Source organism: Eublepharis macularius, chromosome 19 (assembly GCF_028583425.1).
Source record: "Eublepharis macularius isolate TG4126 chromosome 19, MPM_Emac_v1.0, whole genome shotgun sequence".
In the NCBI taxonomy this organism is placed as follows: Eukaryota; Metazoa; Chordata; class Lepidosauria; order Squamata; family Eublepharidae; genus Eublepharis; species Eublepharis macularius.
In genome coordinates, this window is record NC_072808.1 from 18146908 (window position 1) to 18163780 (window position 16873).

The 16873-nt window shown below is 47.8% G+C and overlaps 1 protein-coding gene across 1 annotated transcript in view; it reads left to right on the forward strand.

Moving 5' to 3' along the window:
- The window catches only part of LYL1 (LYL1 basic helix-loop-helix family member), a 46631-nt gene that overhangs the window by 23948 nt on the left and 5810 nt on the right, over positions 1-16873 (forward strand). Inside the window, exons 2-3 of the mRNA XM_055003907.1 lie at positions 9744-10174; positions 15499-15590. Coding sequence (XP_054859882.1) covers positions 9744-10174; positions 15499-15590 — 523 coding nt within the window. The remainder of the gene's footprint in view (positions 1-9743; positions 10175-15498; positions 15591-16873) is intronic.

Below are 16873 nucleotides of genomic sequence, written 5' to 3' on the forward strand. Positions count from 1 at the left end.
GATCAGCGCGATGTTTACCCAAATACAGTTGGATAGCCGGCGTAGCCTGGGATCTATACCGGAGCAAGCTGAGGGCCGTCCATGGCTGTTCTGGAACCGGACGGCCGAGCGAACGGAAGGGGATACTTCCCAACGAAGTGCTCTGAGCTGGGACTATGCCGAAGTCACCCCGAGAGCGGGGGAACCAGATGTCGGAGAGCACCAATGGGCACAGCTCCAGAGTAGAACCATTGCCATTGATTCTGGGATTTCAGCAATCACAGGATTAACCAAAGGTGTACTTGCTGCGCGGTCGCAGGAGGAACAAGGGGTGGAAGCACCCCTGCCATGGCAGCAGACGCTGAGCACGGACCACCCGATAACCCCTCCAACTACTGGGGATACGGAGGATCCGCAGCAGTCCACAGACAGAGTACAGAGGTTGGAGAACAGACTACAGAATATGGAAGAGAGTCTAGCCAACGCCGTACATCTGCTTTCAGTTTTAGGGGCGGGAGACAGAGACAGGGCCCCGCCAACGGGCCTGTCTGGCATTAGCCAGAGTCTGGCTAACTTGCAAGACCAGATATGGCCGCAGCAACCGTCAGAAACGGGTGAGGAGATTGGGGCCACTGGAGGGGGATCCCTCTTGACGGGAGAAGGTGGTGAACCGTGTCCGGACGACCGGTACCCAGACCAGCCTGCAACCACTGATACCAGCAGCAGCGAGTAGACGGAGGAGGAGGAGGAAGAACCGCCGCGCAGACCGGCTTCCCCTATAATTCCTCCACCAACCACCCAAGCGAGTCAGCCCACCACACCGACGGTGGTTCCAGGAACTTTGCCGACACAACCACGCGGGCCGACTTCCCCTATAGTTTACCCACCGACAACCCAAGCAAGTCAACCCATTATGCCGCGGGTGGTTCAAGGAACGCAGACCTCGCCGAGGGGACCTCGCCCCACCCGACCAGCGCCAACCCGACCGACGCCGCGCCAGCCGACACCGAGGGGACCCCTGCCATCTCCGGGGTCGATACCGCTAACGGGCCGGTGGCCCCTCTGCCCCTACAACCTCTGCACCCGTAGCCGACGCCAAGGCAACCGGCCCCCCAACCTCAACCGTATTCCCACCCGCGCCAACCCCCGCTGCAACTGGGGCCAATGGACGTTTATCCCATGCCAGATCAAACCTCCAGACAGGATTTACCCATGGGATGGGTCAAACTGGACGCTACTTTTGATGGAGACCCTTCCAAATTGGGATTTTTCCTGGTACAAGTGGTGCAATTTTTTAATCGTTGGGGACACCTGTTTGGAAGCGAAGCCAGTCAGATAGAGCATCTGGGATCGCGTCTCCAAGGTAAAGCTGCTGACTGGTACGTGGGACTATATAATGTGGGGGCCCCCGAGTTAGAAACTCTCCAAGGGTTAGTGGATGCCATTCGGGCACAATATGAAGATCCCTTGGAGGAAACTCGGGCTAGAACGGAGTTGCAAGCAATTAGACAGGGCAGCATGTCGGCTAGAGACTATGCCACACAATTCCGACAGCTCGCTGCCAAATGCCCGAGCTGCGAGGAGTCCACCAAGATCATCTTGTATAAACAAGGATTGAATCCAAAATTACTAGACCGAGCGCTCATGCAAGACAATCCGCCTACACTGTTAGGATGGATACAGTTGACTTGCGAAGTTGAAAATCGACTCCTGGAAGTGCGCCTAGCGGAACAACATCAGCAACCCCCGAGCCAAAGACGCTCCTCCACACCTTTGTCTCTGAGAGGGAGCAGGGGAACTGGGTATGCCACCCGTGGAGCGCGAGATGCTAGATGGCAACAGGGATTGTGCTTACAGTGCGGCCAGGGTGGCCATTTCGCAGCGCAATGCCCATATCGGCCTGTTCAAAGACCTCCGCTCCAATTACGACGCCCAGCTCCCCTAACCAGCCCGGCGCTACCGCGCCCTTCTCCGCTACCGAGAGCTGCCCCGAGGAGTAGGGGAGCTCCAAGAAAAAGTTTCCCAGATAGAGGACTGGAGTTGGAGGAGATCACCGAGAACGATCAAACAGCCCTGATCGGGGAAGGAAATCCCGAGAGCCCGGAGTCGGGAAACAAAATGGATCTGTCGTAAAAGGACCCAAACGGCAGATCACACGTAAGTCTGGTCCGGTGTTAAACCGACCCCCGGGGTCCATACTATTCATTCCTGTAACGTTAGTAAATGCTGACAAGAAGATGCACATCCGTGTGCAAGCGCTTATTGATTCGGGCTGCTCTAGAGACATTAATGCACCTGCCTTAGTTAATGGACTAGTACTCCCAGTGAAAGATTTGGATATACCTGTCATTTTTGAACAAATGGATGGCACTAACATGAATCCGGTTACCACAGAGACTGCTCCGATCATAACCGGCATGGGATCACATTGGGAAGTCAGATCCTTTGTCATTAGTGCCACAGCTAAATATCCCCTGATACTGGGAAGCCGATGGTTGTGTGATCACAACCCCCACATTGATTGGGCAGAAGGGAGTATTACTTTCACTCATGAATCTTGCAAACATCATCGTTGGGATCAAAACTGGGGAAGAAATCCCACTATGTCTGATTCAGCTCTACTCACCCAAGAAGAAATTAACCAAATACCTAAACAATATAGGGCATTCACTAAAGCCTTCACAGAAGAAGAGGCCAATACGCTCCCTCCGCATAGGAGGACAGACTGTGCTGTGGAGATTTTACCAGGGGCCTCACTGCCGAAGGGTCGGTTATACCCTATGAGCCCCAACGAAAGAGACGAACTTCGGAAGTTCATTGATCTCAATTTGCAAAGGGGGTTCATCCGCCCAGCTAATAGTCCCCATGCAGCCCCAGTTTTGTTCGTGAAAAAGAAGGATGGGGGCTTGAGACTGTGTACTGATTTTCGGGGACTAAACGCTGTGTCCGCTAGCAATGCCTACCCCATTCCACTCATCAAAGATCTACTCAACGTCGTGGCCCAAGGTAAGATCTTTACGAAATTGGATTTGAAAGATGCTTACTTTCATGTTCGTATCCGAGAAGGGGATGAATGGAAAACCGCGTTTAATACCCCACTCGGACAATATGAATACTTAGTAATGCCTTTCGGCTTGACTGGCGCCCCGTCGGTTTTCATGTCCATGATCAATGAAGTCCTACATGAATTTCTGTACCAGGGGGTAGTGGTGTATCTTGATGATGTGTTGATTTACTCACAAACGGAGGAGGAACATGTGGAACTTGTACAAAAGGTCCTAACTACACTCATGAATAACAGACTGCCTATTAAACTTTCAAAATGTGAGTTCCACAAAACAAAACTCACTTATCTGGGCTATTGTATATCGTCAGAGGGCTTGAAAATGGACCCAGAGAAAATACAAGCTGTATTAAATTGGCAAGTCCCCTCCACCAGAAAAGAATTGCAGTCGTTTCTAGGGTTTGCCAATTTCTATAGAGACTTCATTGCTAATTTCGCCCAGACCACGCTCCCCTTAACTGAACTGTTAAAAACGAAAGACAAGGGGGAGCACGCAAAAAAACCTGGGGCGAAGCTCTCATGGACACCCGAATGCGAGGCAGCATTCAATCAGTTAAAAGAGCAATTTGTCTCAGAACCCGTCCTACAACACCCCGATGAAAACCGCCCCTTCATAGTACAGGTCGATGCTAGCGATATGGCAATTGGGGGTGTATTATTGCAGCGAGGAGAGGACGGAAATCTTAAACCTTGCGCCTTCCTCTCTAGAAAGTTTTCTGAGGCAGAGAGAAACTGGAATGTCTGGGAAAAGGAAGCCTTCGCTGTTAAAGTGGCGCTCACAAATTGGAGACATTGGCTAGAAGGCGCCCGACATCCGTTTGAAGTCTGGACGGATCACAAAAATTTAGAGGCCCTGCGCAGCCCTCGCAGACTAAACGCCAAGCAATTGCGGTGGGCAGAATTTTTCTCGAAGTTCAATTTTACCTTAAACTTCCTACCAGGCAAAACTAACTTCCTTGCTGACGCTCTATCACGCATGCCCCAACATAAAAGCAAAAGGGAGGAGACGGTCGACACGGTGTTTTCGCCTACGCAATTAGGGGGTGTGATGACTACGCGCAGCCGCGCTAAGCCCTCCCCGTCACCCGATCAGGGGTGGAGAGAAAAGCTGAAAGCCGAGGTGGAGAAGGAGGGGGGGGAAGCGCCCAAAGACAAACTGCAACAATCCGCCACGGGGGAATGGCTTTGGGGAGACCGTTTTTATGTGCCTAAATGTCTGAGAAAGGATGTTTTACAACGATGTCACGATGCCCCCACAGCGGGACACTACGGTTACTTAAAAACGCTCCACTTGGTGCAACGCCAATTTTGGTGGCCAGGCATGCGCAAGGACATTTCCCAATACGTAGCCTCTTGTCCCATCTGTCTCAGCGCCAAATCCCGAAAGGGCAAACCTCCGGGGCTTTTGCAACCCTTAGAAACGCCAAGTCGACCATGGGAGATTATTTCTATGGACTTTATTACTGATCTACCTACCTCTAAGGGACATAATTGTATTTTGGTCGTAGTCGATTTGTTTTCCAAGCAAGCGCATTTTATACCGTGCACCACCATTCCCTCCGCTAGAAAACTAGCTGATATTTTTATGAAAAACATTGTGAAAATACATTCTTTTCCCTCCAAGGTGATTTCGGATCGCGGCGGGCAATTCGTTGCCAACTTCTGGCGGGAGCTTTTGCAACTACTGGGAATTGAACAAGGGCTTAGTTCAAGCCATCACCCAGAAACAGACGGACAATCCGAAAAAACTAACCAGATATTAGAACAATTTCTAAGATGCTACATCAACTTCCAACAAGACAATTGGGTTGATTTGCTCCCGCTAGCAGAGTTCTCCTATAATAACAGTGTACACGCATCTACCGGAGAAACTCCTTTCAAAGTAGTTTATGGCTTCCACTTCAAGCCGTTCCCGTTTGAAGCGCTCCCCCCTCCAACTACAGCTTCTCTGGACGTCACCGAGTGGTGGGGGGAAGCAGCTCAACAATGGACTCTGATCAAAAAACACCTCGACAAAGCCAAACAGGACTACAAGAAATACGCAGACTGCCACCGTGCGGCGGAATGGGATTTACAACCTGGCGATCTTGTCTACCTGTCTACAAAAAACCTAAAATTATCTCAAACCAGCAGGAAACTGGCTTTAAAGTTTTTAGGACCTTTCCCAGTGCGTAAAGTAATCAACAAAGTGACTGTTGCTTTAGATTTGCCAAAGAACCTACGCTACGTGCATGATACTTTCCATATCAGCCTCCTCAAAAAGGCTCCAACAGATAACCAGTGGCACATCAAAGGCCCCCCTATTCCAACGTTAATCGATGACCAGACCCACTACGAAGTACAACAAATACTGGACTCTAAACTTAAACGAAACCAGCTGTTTTACCTAATTAGGTGGAAGGACTTTGACTCTGGGTTTGATGAATGGGTCAGTGCTGTACATGTCCATGCCCCTAGGCTGGTGAAAGCGTTCCACTCTCGCTATCCACATAAACCGGGGAGGGATTTCTTAGGGGGGGCAGAATGTCAGGATCAGAATGCTCTTTTGTATACTTATGCTTAACCGACTCCATATTTAATCCTTTCAGTGTTCAGTGCTTTCTTCCCCAGGTGCAGAGGTTCCCAGGCAGCTATCTCTCAGACCAGCATTGTTTTGGCTACCGACGTTCCACCAAGAACCGGCCTTGGGGAAGCTTTCGCTTTTGCAGCTTCAAAGGGAATATTTTGAGAACTGTGGGGGGAGGATGGGTCAGCTATGATATTTAATATGTATCTCTTGCTTTGCCTGGCATTGGTAACAACGCATATGTACCAACCTGGATATTGCATTCAGGCCAGTGGACTATAATAATCTTTTTCTTCATTAAATGCTTTTTGGAAACAATGGACTTTTGTCTAATTGCAGAAGGCAGACTGGAGTAAAGATTTTATCTAGCCACAGTTCTGACAGTTGGCAGCTGTATCACAACAACCCTGTAAAGTAGGTTAGGCTTGAAGAAGGTGAATGTTTGAAACCGGGTGGCTTTCGAAACTGTAAAGTTGCATCTTTCCCCTGGGAGGCTTTGTGAGCAAAGTTCACCTTTCTTCGAGTTACATTACAGAAGTGCTTAGCAAGCCACATCACATGTGCCAGTTTCACAGGTGGGCATGTAGCTTATGCCATCATTAAGAATGCCTTTGCTTCATCTTTTGAGTTTCAAAAAATGCTTTCTGGCAGAAGCTTGAGAAAGCATATTTTTCCCGCCCTTCTGAAACACTAAAAGTAAAAGTTGACCCAATGTTTAAAATCAAGTCTGAGAACAGAGGGGGACTTTGCTAACATTATGGGGGGGGGGAGGTGAGTTAAGGTTGCCAACCTGTAGGTGGAGCCTGGAGATTACCTGGAATTCCAACTGATCTCCAAACTACAGAGCTCAGTTCTCCTGTACAAAACAGCTGCTTAGATGGACTCTGACATTACACCCGGCTGAGGTCTTTCCCCAAACCCCACCCTTCCCAGACTCCACCCCCAAATCTCCAGGAATTTCCCAACCAGTATTTGGCAACCATAGGTTGGGGCAAGATTCACAGCAGTGTTTAAAGGCCTGCTCTTTGGTATATTCAAAGGCCTGCTCTTTAGTATATTCAAGATTAAAGTTGAAATCAGGGCTTTTTCAAAAAGTACGGCCAGAAACAAAAAATGAAGTTTCAGGAAAAACATTTGTGCAGTCCAAGTATCTGAGTCATGCAAAAATGTTATTTTATGAACTCTCTCCGTTTCAGCTCTTTGGTGTTGACTATTCCGTTTAAGAGTTGGCTTCCTGATGGTTCCAGCAGGGTCAGAAAGGCCTGCTAGATTTTGTTTGTACATCTGTTTTTTCCCTCTTGGTCTTCCTTTCGTTCATATCCCTTACTCCAAATAAAGGGGTTGTTGGAGTTCATGATTCCTCATTAGTCCTGTTAAATGCTGAGTGCTGGGAATTTTCTCCCACTTCTAGGGGGGAGGCTGGCAATGCTTAAGGTTGCCAAGTCCTCCCCTGGCGGGACAGGGGACCTGTCACTTACTTCGTGCCTCCGGTGTGGTCTTCCTCATGCACGTGCTTTATGCATGCATGCTCCTGGAGCATGTGTGATTATGTCATTTCTGGGAGTGCTGTCATTGCGCCAGCCACAGACAAGTTCCCACGCTTCGCACGGGGCTAATTCTGGCCCATTTTGGCCCGAGCAAAGTACAGGAGCACGCACGACGATGTGACTTCAGGAAGTGACGTTGTCACACCCCATGGGAGTGCGTGCGCCGCATGTGTTCCCGGGTTGCCTGCTGGCACTGGGCAAGCTCTGGGGAACTTGCCACCTCCCGCCAATTGCTGACGGGTCGGTAGATTGGCAAGTGGACCAGCAGGCACCTGGGAACCCAGCAACCCTAGATCTAAGTGACTGTGCTCTTGTGTGGTCCTGGTGGCAACACAGTTTATGGGAATTAAAAGAGGCAGAGAAACACGGCACTTGAGAGAGGGAAGCATCACTCCGAAGTCAGTCTGGCTTTCTTCAATGAGGCTTACTGCTCGGAAAGCGTTCTTAGGATTGTTGCCTAAGCATTGTGGTATATGTCTCTAAGCACCAAAGCATGCGCATGTTTCAGGAAGATGCTTAGGCTGCATTGATTAATATCTGTGCAAATTAGAGTCATCCACACTGTCTGCAGTTCCTGCTGAAATCCCACTGCATTCAGGGGATTGGGCGGAAAGTAACAGTGTATTCAGGGGTCATTTCGTAGAAAAAGAGCTGGAGGAACTCATTAGCATAACTCATTAGCATATACCACGCCTCTTGACATCACTGGAGGTGTGTCATTAGCATAAATGATTTGCATATACCACACCCCCTGACATCACCTATCCTGGCTGTTTTGGACCCGATCCTGGCCATTCAGGGCCTAAATTGGGCCCAAAATGGCAAAAGGGGGCTGAAAATGGCCAAAAAGGGGCCCAAAATGGTCAGGATTGGGCCGCTGCTGAGTGGGAGAGTGATCCACCACCCATCAGAGGCCTGATCTGGGCCATTTCGGCCCCAATCCAGACCGAAAGGAGCCCAAAATGGCCAAGAGTCAGGTGGGCGGGGCCACCTGACATGTGACCTCTTTGGGGAACTGCCAGAACTGCGTTCCCGTGCGTTCCCCCTCGAAATCAGCCCTGAGTGTATTGAATGGCACTGGTTGGGGCCATTGTGTAGCTCACCATAAACGGACGACCAGTTGCAACAGCCCTGAGCCTTTGGATGGGGCAGGTGATGCTCTCTCACGAGCACCTTTGCTGTCGATGACTAAAAGTGGAAATACATCTTGCAAATTTCCTGGGGATGCTCAAGTGCAGGATTTTATGCGTAGCCCTCAATTCACATGCAGGCTGTTCTTGCTTGGCCCATGTAAGTGCCGCTTTCACGGGAGCTCTCTTTGTATGCTTGGATCAGCAAGTGAGTACGAATGCCACCACTGAATCAGGAGGGCAGAGTGCCAATTCAGCTCTGTTTTCGCAGCAAGAACTTTAAGAACTCTACACTGTGTAGAGCAAGTACTTCAGGCTCCTCTGACTTGCCAATTTGCATTGCTTGGAGGTGTGAGAAACGGTCAAGGTCTCCAATGAATGGATGTGGGAGGTGGGGGAAACTGGGAATTTGGCAGTTGCAAACAGCTTGGGATACTTTTAGCAGCTGAGGAGGAACTGATATCGAACGTGTGAATGTACTCATACAGAGCAAATTGAAGCATGACTGTGTGAGCGAGTGCAAGAGAAGTTGGAGGGGGAACACATGAAATGAGGTTCACTTGACTGTCCCTAGGCATTTAGTAACATGTATTTCCACCCTGATTGAACCCCTGCTGTGTGAGAGGGAACTATTGTTCTGATGCAGGCCTAAATGAATAGAATGAAGATTACTGATAAAGTCTAATTTAGCAATTTCATGTCGCAGTCTCTCACTGAAGGCTCTTTACTGGGCAATTTCAAGTCACCTGTCTTCAACAAAAAAACATCAAAGGTAGGATGAAATGGCTGAATTAGAATTTATCACTAATCTTGATTCTATTCAATGGCTTCCTACCGCACATTAACAGGACAATTGTTTTAAATTATCACTGGTTGCTGCTGTAGTGAATGATAACTGCCTAAGTCTGGGCCAAGCAGGCAACCTGTGTGGAAGCCTGAAAGGATTCTCATTCTAGTTCAGTCAGGCAATCTGTGTGAAGCCTCAACTGTGTGTTCCTGAGAGAAAATACTCATTCTGTCTAGGTCAGACAAACTGTGTGTGCTCCTGAGAGAGAACATCTGTGTATATCTGAGAGACTAATCTATCTAATTCAAGCAAACTGTGTGGAAAGGCCTGAATGAATCGAAGTCTTTGTGGAGTTTATTATTTTAAAATCAAAAAGAGTCCAGTAGCACCTTTAAGACTAACCAACTTTATTGTAGCATAAGCTTTTGAGAATCACAGTTTCTGCTTAAGGCAATAACTGTAGGAACAGTACGAGAGAGAGAAAGAGAGAGAGAGAACTATCTTTGAAACCACCAAGCTTAAGAAATTTCCCAAAAGCCAGAATGGATGTCTCTGGTGCCCCCCATGGCCTGCCCTCGAAGGCCCTCTGTCTGTGGTCGCTTTGTGGACTTGTGGGTTGATCAGAACTGACAATATAGTGCCTGTCTCACCTCTTCCATTCTCCCTACAGATGAGAAGCAGAGTGAAAATGATGGAGAAGGTGAAGAGCCCTCAGCCCCCTGTCACCCCGGAGCAGCCAAACCCTCCGCCCTCCGTTTCCCCACCACCCACCCCTTCTCCAGCCAGTGGAGGGGATGTGGCAGGAGCCAGCCCATCCCCCACTAGCCCCACCTCTTCCTCTCCTCAGACCAAGGGGAGTCCTTTCCCCGAACCCCCCATAGCACCCTTGCCCCCCAGTGTCCCTGTCATCAGTTTAGGCCACAGCAAACCCCCCACCCATGCCGAAGTCCCCACCACCCAGCTCACAGCGCTCCACCCCATCCCCAACCTTTTGCAGCTCTCCAGTCTGCCCCATGGCCCCCCTCCCCCACCCCTGCCTCTCGCTGGAGCAAGGAGCCCGCTCTTGCCCCCACCGTACCAGCCCCACCCGTTTCTCAACAGGTAAGTCCTGAGGGGAAATCATCAGGCATTGTGGGCGGGAGCGGGAAGAAACTTGGGCACTGTTTGTGACTTTCTGTTGGGAACGCCAGCAAGGCTACTCAGTTAACGTTTTGTGTTTAAGTCATGCCACCTCTCGAAACAAGAACAAGCTGTTGCTATGTCTGGGTGGCTCCTCACCAGGGATATAGAGAGCTGCAGTACTCAAGAACCGATGAAGAGCTAAACCACACAAGACGAATTACATGAGGATGCTCAAACGAAATTCAAACTACGCTTCCCTGGCTAACATTGCATCTCCCTGCACTTGTGCGTCCTTGTGTAATTCGTCTCGCGCGATTTAGCTCTTAGTAAGCAACCAATCAGTTATAACAATTTTAAAGTATTTTTTAAAATATTGAATGAATATAGTGCATATAAAGTGATTAGTGCATATAATAAATAGTCAGTCATAAAAAGCATACAAAATCCCTTCCAAATCTATTCAGTATAGTATCTACAAAGTCGCATTTAAAGGTATATACAATGAACAACTCCTTGTTTCTATTGTTGCCAGCCGTGAAGGTAAGTCCTGTGGTGTGATGTCTCCAATAATGTCTGTCTGTATTTCAAAGTTGCTTTCTATTTTCACAGGAACATGACGGAAATACACTCCTGCCAATTCCCATATGAGGTCTTGGTCTGTTCTGAAAAAGAAAAAAACCCTCATTAGAATTGTACAACCCTCATCTGGGAATTTGTATCTGGATATTACTTACCACGTGTTCTCCGGACAGTGCCAGGAGTGTATCTCCATCATGTACCTGTGAAAATAGAAAGATACTTTGACATATAAACAGACAGTATTGGAAACATCACAGCATAGGACTTATCTTCACGGCTGGCAACAATTGAAACAAGGAGTTGTTCATTGTATATACCTTTAAATGTGACTTTGTAGGTACTATACTGATGAATTTGGAAGGGATTTTGTATGCTTTTATGACTATTATATGCACTAATCACTTTATATGCACTATATTTATTCAATATTTAAAAACATATTTTAAAATGGTTATAATTGATTGGTTGCTTACTAAGTCTGTTCTTGAGTAAGAAAAAGTTTGTAAGCACTTTGCACTTTGTACGTGTATTGAAATGTGGTACTGTTTTTGCCGGCTGGTATAGACCTATTTGCCTTCCTTTTCTCTCTCTATAGTATAAAGAACAATATAGTATAAGGAACAATTTACTTTGGCTTCACTCTGTTTCACTTATCTTTAAGAATTCGCTTAGTATGTTAGTCACGGCGTTCTACTTTTTGCTTGGTCAATGAAATGCCGGATTAACTGAATCTAGAAGAGAGGATACTTTCTTAACCAGACGTCAAGAACGATGGAAGAAGAATTCTTGCTTTTGAGGTAGCTGTTGTGAGCTCTAGTTATTTTATTTGATGGGCTAGCTAGTTTGTGAGGTGTTTCAATTTTGAATTTGTATTGTATTTAAGGTTGCCAGCTACTAGTTGATCTTTAAGATGCTACTGGACTTGAGTCTTGCTCTTCTATGGCAGACCAACACCGCTACCCACCTGAAACTATCCTTTTTGATCCTTATCGTTGTGAGACATGCCTGCTTCTTTCTTTTCCCCTTTTCTGCATTAGTCACGTGCTTAAATCTACCCAGTCAAGGAGCATGCAGTTCTGTAAATGGAACAACGTATTGATACCCTACTACTGATAGTACCTTACTTTTGGAAGGGGGGGCGCTTTCTTTGATACTGATCGGGGAGTTGCCAGGTCCCTCTACCCTCCCAGAGGGAGGGGGACTGGCACTTACATAGGGCCTTCAGCTTGTCTGCTATCGTGCATGTGCAAAGCACATATGAGTTTCTGGTGCATGCACTTCCAAAACTGGCCCCTAATGAAGTGCAGGAGCACTCCCACAGGCGTCACAATGACATCACTCCAGGAAGTGACATCATTGAACCTGTGGGACCCAGGGTGCCTGCTGGTGATGGGCGGCCTACAGGGGGTTTGCCACCTCCTGCTGATAAGAAGCCAAACCCCCAGGAGTTTGCCCACCACTGGTGGGCACCTGGGAACCCTAGATGTACACCCAAATATTTCTGGACCAAAAATATACCTCACCGGATTTGGGGGGTATATTCCGGTCAGCTAAAAAACATTCAGGATTCCAGAATACCAAAAAATCCTGGAAATATTTGGAAATTTCTGGGGCCACCATTTTAAGGTTCCCAGGACTGTTTTCCTCCCATTTTCACGCTTCCCCAGCAACCAGATCTTAGAGTGAGCACTTGAACTCTCTACCCAGTCATGATGAGTATCACATCCCTCCCTGAGGGCCAACTATACATTTTGGCTTTTTACTTATTTGGTTCCAGGTTCCCCAGACCCAACTCAGCTGCCCCACAACAGCTCCAGGGAAGGGCTTTGAAAATGAAAGAAGAACCCCATAAGGCTTGGAATGCCACTGGAGCGGGGAGGCTGTTTTGTTCCGCCATGGAGAGTTATTTCCCTGTTTTTGCTATTCCATAAGGAGTATTCTGTGCAAAAGAGGATAAAAGCAGCATCCCCCAAATACTGCTTTTATCCTGGGAAGAACTTCTTGTCCCCTGTCTATGGGACATCTTCAGAAATGATGGAATTTGTTTCCAAATATTATTTCAAGTTTTTCTGTTTTTTGTCTTGCTGGGGGCAGAGATTGTAAGGGAGAAGTCAGCCTCTGGGGTTCTTTTAAAATAGTTTTCCTTGGTTTTGTGTTTTGGTTTTTTGGGGTTTTGGGGTGTTCCGGCTGGTTTTTAATTGTTGGAGCAGGTTTAGAAGAAAATTTCTGGTTACTTTTACTAATAGCTGTAGGTGAGGGTTTAGGCATTTTTTTTTTAAACACAAGGCTTGGGTTCTCAGATTTGATTTTGGTTCTGTTGGGCTTCCCACTCTCTTTGAACTGGAGGTTTTTGGCCAATGTTTCCTCTTGTGTGTTTGGCTAATGGATTCCTTGAATGTTTACACCATAGGAAACGATGAGGACATGTAGGATGGGTGGGACATCTTTTTCAGGAGCCTGTAGAATTGGAGCTCTTGGTCCAGTTTGCTTGAAACTTGCAGGGGTGGTGGTGGTCTTTAATGGACAGGCAGCACTAGGAGTCTCTGCATAAGACATGTTACCCAGAGATATTCAAGTGGAAGGTCTTACACTTGTTCTACCATTGTGAATACACATGCACTGCTAGGGAGACAGAGTACACTTGCATATAAGACCACACAGAAAGTAAATCACTTGAGCATCCTGTGTAAGATGTCTTGTGTAGAAAGACTCGGAGTTCACTGACATTTGCTTCCAAGGAATTCTATAGGAATGCAGCCTGGAGCTAAGACACTGGTGAATGAATGAAATTGTGCCCTCAAGTTATAGATGACTTATGGTGACCCCTGGTGGGGTTTTCATGGCAAGAGACTAACAGATTTGTTTGTCTACCCAACTAAAGACTAACCAACTTTATTGTAGCATAAGATTTTGAGAATCACAGCTCTCTTCGTCGGATGTATCACCAGCTTTCGAGAACCACAGTTCTCTTCGTCAGATGCATCACCAGCTTTCGAGAACCACAGCTCTCTTCGTCAGTTGCAGCACCAGCTTTTGAGAACCACAGCTCTCTTCGTCAGTTGCATCATCAGCTTTCGAGAGCCACAGCTCTCTTCATCAGATGCATCTTGAAAACTGATGATGCAACTGACGAAGAGAGCTGTGGTTCTCAAAAGCTTATGCTACAATAAAGTTGGTTAGTCTTAAAGGTGCTACTGGACTCCTTGCCATTTCAGAATAATTCAGTTTTGCATCGTTTGCGAAAAGCCAGGATTGTGGAGGCTTTCCTGACCTCCTCAGGCAGGTCATTCCGCAAGGTGAGGCCCACCACAGAGAATGTGCATATACAGGCAGATGTAGATTTTGCCCGTTTGCAGGGTGGCCGCTGCAGAAGGCCCTCTTCAGAGAAGCGAAGCTGCTGTGGTGGAGCATAGAGGGACAGGCAGTCCTGCAAACATGAGGGGCCAAGGCCATGAAGGGTTCTGACAGGCAAAACACCGGATTTTTCTAAATTGATATTCATAGAATCATAGAGTTGGAAGGGGCCATACAGACCATCTAGTCCAACCCCCTGCCCAGTGCAGGATGAGCCTAAAACATCCCTGACAAATATTCATCCAGCCTCTTCTTGAAAACTGCCAGTGAGGGGGAGCTCACCACCTCCCCAGGCAGCTGATTCCACTTTTGAACTACTCTGACCGTGAAAAAGTTTTTCCTAATCTCCAGCCGGTACCTTTGTGCGTGTAATTTAAGCCCATTGCTTCGGGTCCTACCCTCTGCTGCCAACTGGAACAGCTCCTTGCCCTCCTCCAAATGACAGCCTTTCAAATATTTAAAGAGAACAATCATGTCCCCCCTCAACCTCCTCTTCTCCAGACTAAACATTCCCAAGGCCCTTAGCCTTTCCTCGTAAAGCTCAGTCTCCAGACCCCTGATCATCCTCATCGCTCTCCTCTGCACCCTCTCGATTTTGTCCACCTCCTTTTTGAAGTGAGGCCTCCAGAACTGCACACAGTACTCCAGGTGCGGCCTGACCAAGGCAGTATAGAGAGGGGCTATGACCTCCTGCAATTTCAACGCTATGGCCCCTTTGATACAACCCAAGATATTGGAAGCCTTTAAACTGATTTTGCTTTCCAGAATGCCCCTGCTCCAAAATTATCTGCCCTTTGAGCAAGTACCCCTGCGTCTTTGGGTGAGTCTGATCCCTGGATGTGCCTCCTGTCTGGGAGGAGGCATACATGCCACGCGTGTCCTGAAATGGCCTGACCTGAGAGCAGGACATATTCTGACACATGACAGTCCAGCATCAGGATCAATGCGACCTACCAGGTTTTCCAGAAGCAGAGAGACCCAGAAAAGGGTCGCCTTCACAGGAGACTGGTTGGAAAGAAGTACACCCAGAGCCTTATCAGAGCTGGCAGTTTCGGAAAGAATTGCTCCATTTCTCACTGCTATCAGCTCCTTCTGGCTCACGACTGGGAGACTGTTGGAAAGATCATAGCAAAGCAAGTTTAGAAAAGACTGCAGGAAAGCTGGAACGTGCACGAGAGCACCGTGCTGCTGTGTGGAAGCGAGACGAGGGGAACTCTGAGGGGGAACCTCCTTCCCCTCAGAGGCCAAGCTGGACCAAACACCAGTGTATGGAAGTAATCAAAGCAACCCAGCAGGCAGATGTATCTTGCGTGTGTTAAAGTGCTGCCTCTCTGTTCTCCCCAATCTCTTTTCTGCTCTTCTCCTTCTAGCATCTACATCGGCACCTCCGGGACGTTCAGCCTCTTCCCCAACAGCCGCCTCAAGCGGAGGCCGAGCCACTACGAACAGGAGATCACAGAAGGTGAGTGTCTCCACTTCAGGGAGGGAGATCGTGCACTTAAGGGCCTCTTTGATGTTGGGGGTGAGGGGTGGGGGGGGTTTGCCTGGCTCTACTGGAATGTACCCCCAGGTTCGTGGAAACGTCACCAAAGAGGGCAGCCAAGATGAGTAATGGGTTGGAACATCTTTCCTATGGGAAAAAGGTGGCTAAGGGGAGAACATGATGGAGGCTTATAAAATTAATTTCTGCATCATTTAACGTGCCCGTGTTTAAACATTTTGGTTTTGTTTCAGCTCTGTTTCAGATTTCTGCTTATTTTCAAATTTCTGCACTCCAAACCCTATTGCCCTGTTTATTGGCTGTCCCACCCTGCCCATTGTATTGACTTACACTGTGTAATCCTCCTCATGTCTCAGTGAGAAAGATACATAATTTAAACCAACCAACCAACCAACCAACCAACCAACCAACCAACCAACCAACCAACCTCTCTCTCTCTCTCTCTCTCTCTCTAGTACTGCTCCTACAGCTACTGCCTTAAGCAGAAATTAAAATGGGAAGAACTGTACTTGATATCATGTCTCTGATGTTTAATTATTGCCCCAATATATTTTGCCACAGAAAGAGTAATGGAATCATTTGTATCCGATAGTAACGATATCACCTGGGCTCTCATATTAGGTAGTTCCAGGGCTTTTTTTCAGCTGGAACGTGGTGGAATGGAGTTCCGGAACCTCTTGAAAATGGTCACATGGTTGGAGGCCCCGCCCCCTGATCTCCAGACAGAGGGGAGTTGAGATTGCCGCTTGGCAGCACGGAGGGCAATCTAAACTCCCCTCTGTCCAGAGATCAGGGGGCGGTGCCACCAACCATGTGACCATTTTGTCCGAGGGCAACCCACTGAGTTCCACCACCTCTTTTCCCAGAAAAAAAGCCCTGGGTAGTTCCATATTTTCAAGTACAGAGATGGTTAAGGTAGCCCTCAACTCATTAAATATGGGGCACTCCAAACAAACTAATAAATATGATTGGGGTAGAGAATGTAGTTGCTGTGACTTGGATAGCCCAACAAGCCCAATCTCAGATCCAAGAAATGAAGCAGGGTTGGCCTTGATTAGTAATTGGATGGGAGACCTCCAAGGAAGACCAGGGTTGCAGAGGCAGGCAATGGCAAATCACCTCTATTAGCCTCTTGTCCTGAAAACCTCACCAGGGGCTCCATAAGTAAGCTATGACATGAGGCCACTCTCCACTATTAGAGAAAGCAGACAGAGATAATTTTTTTCTCCATCTCCCGTAAGATG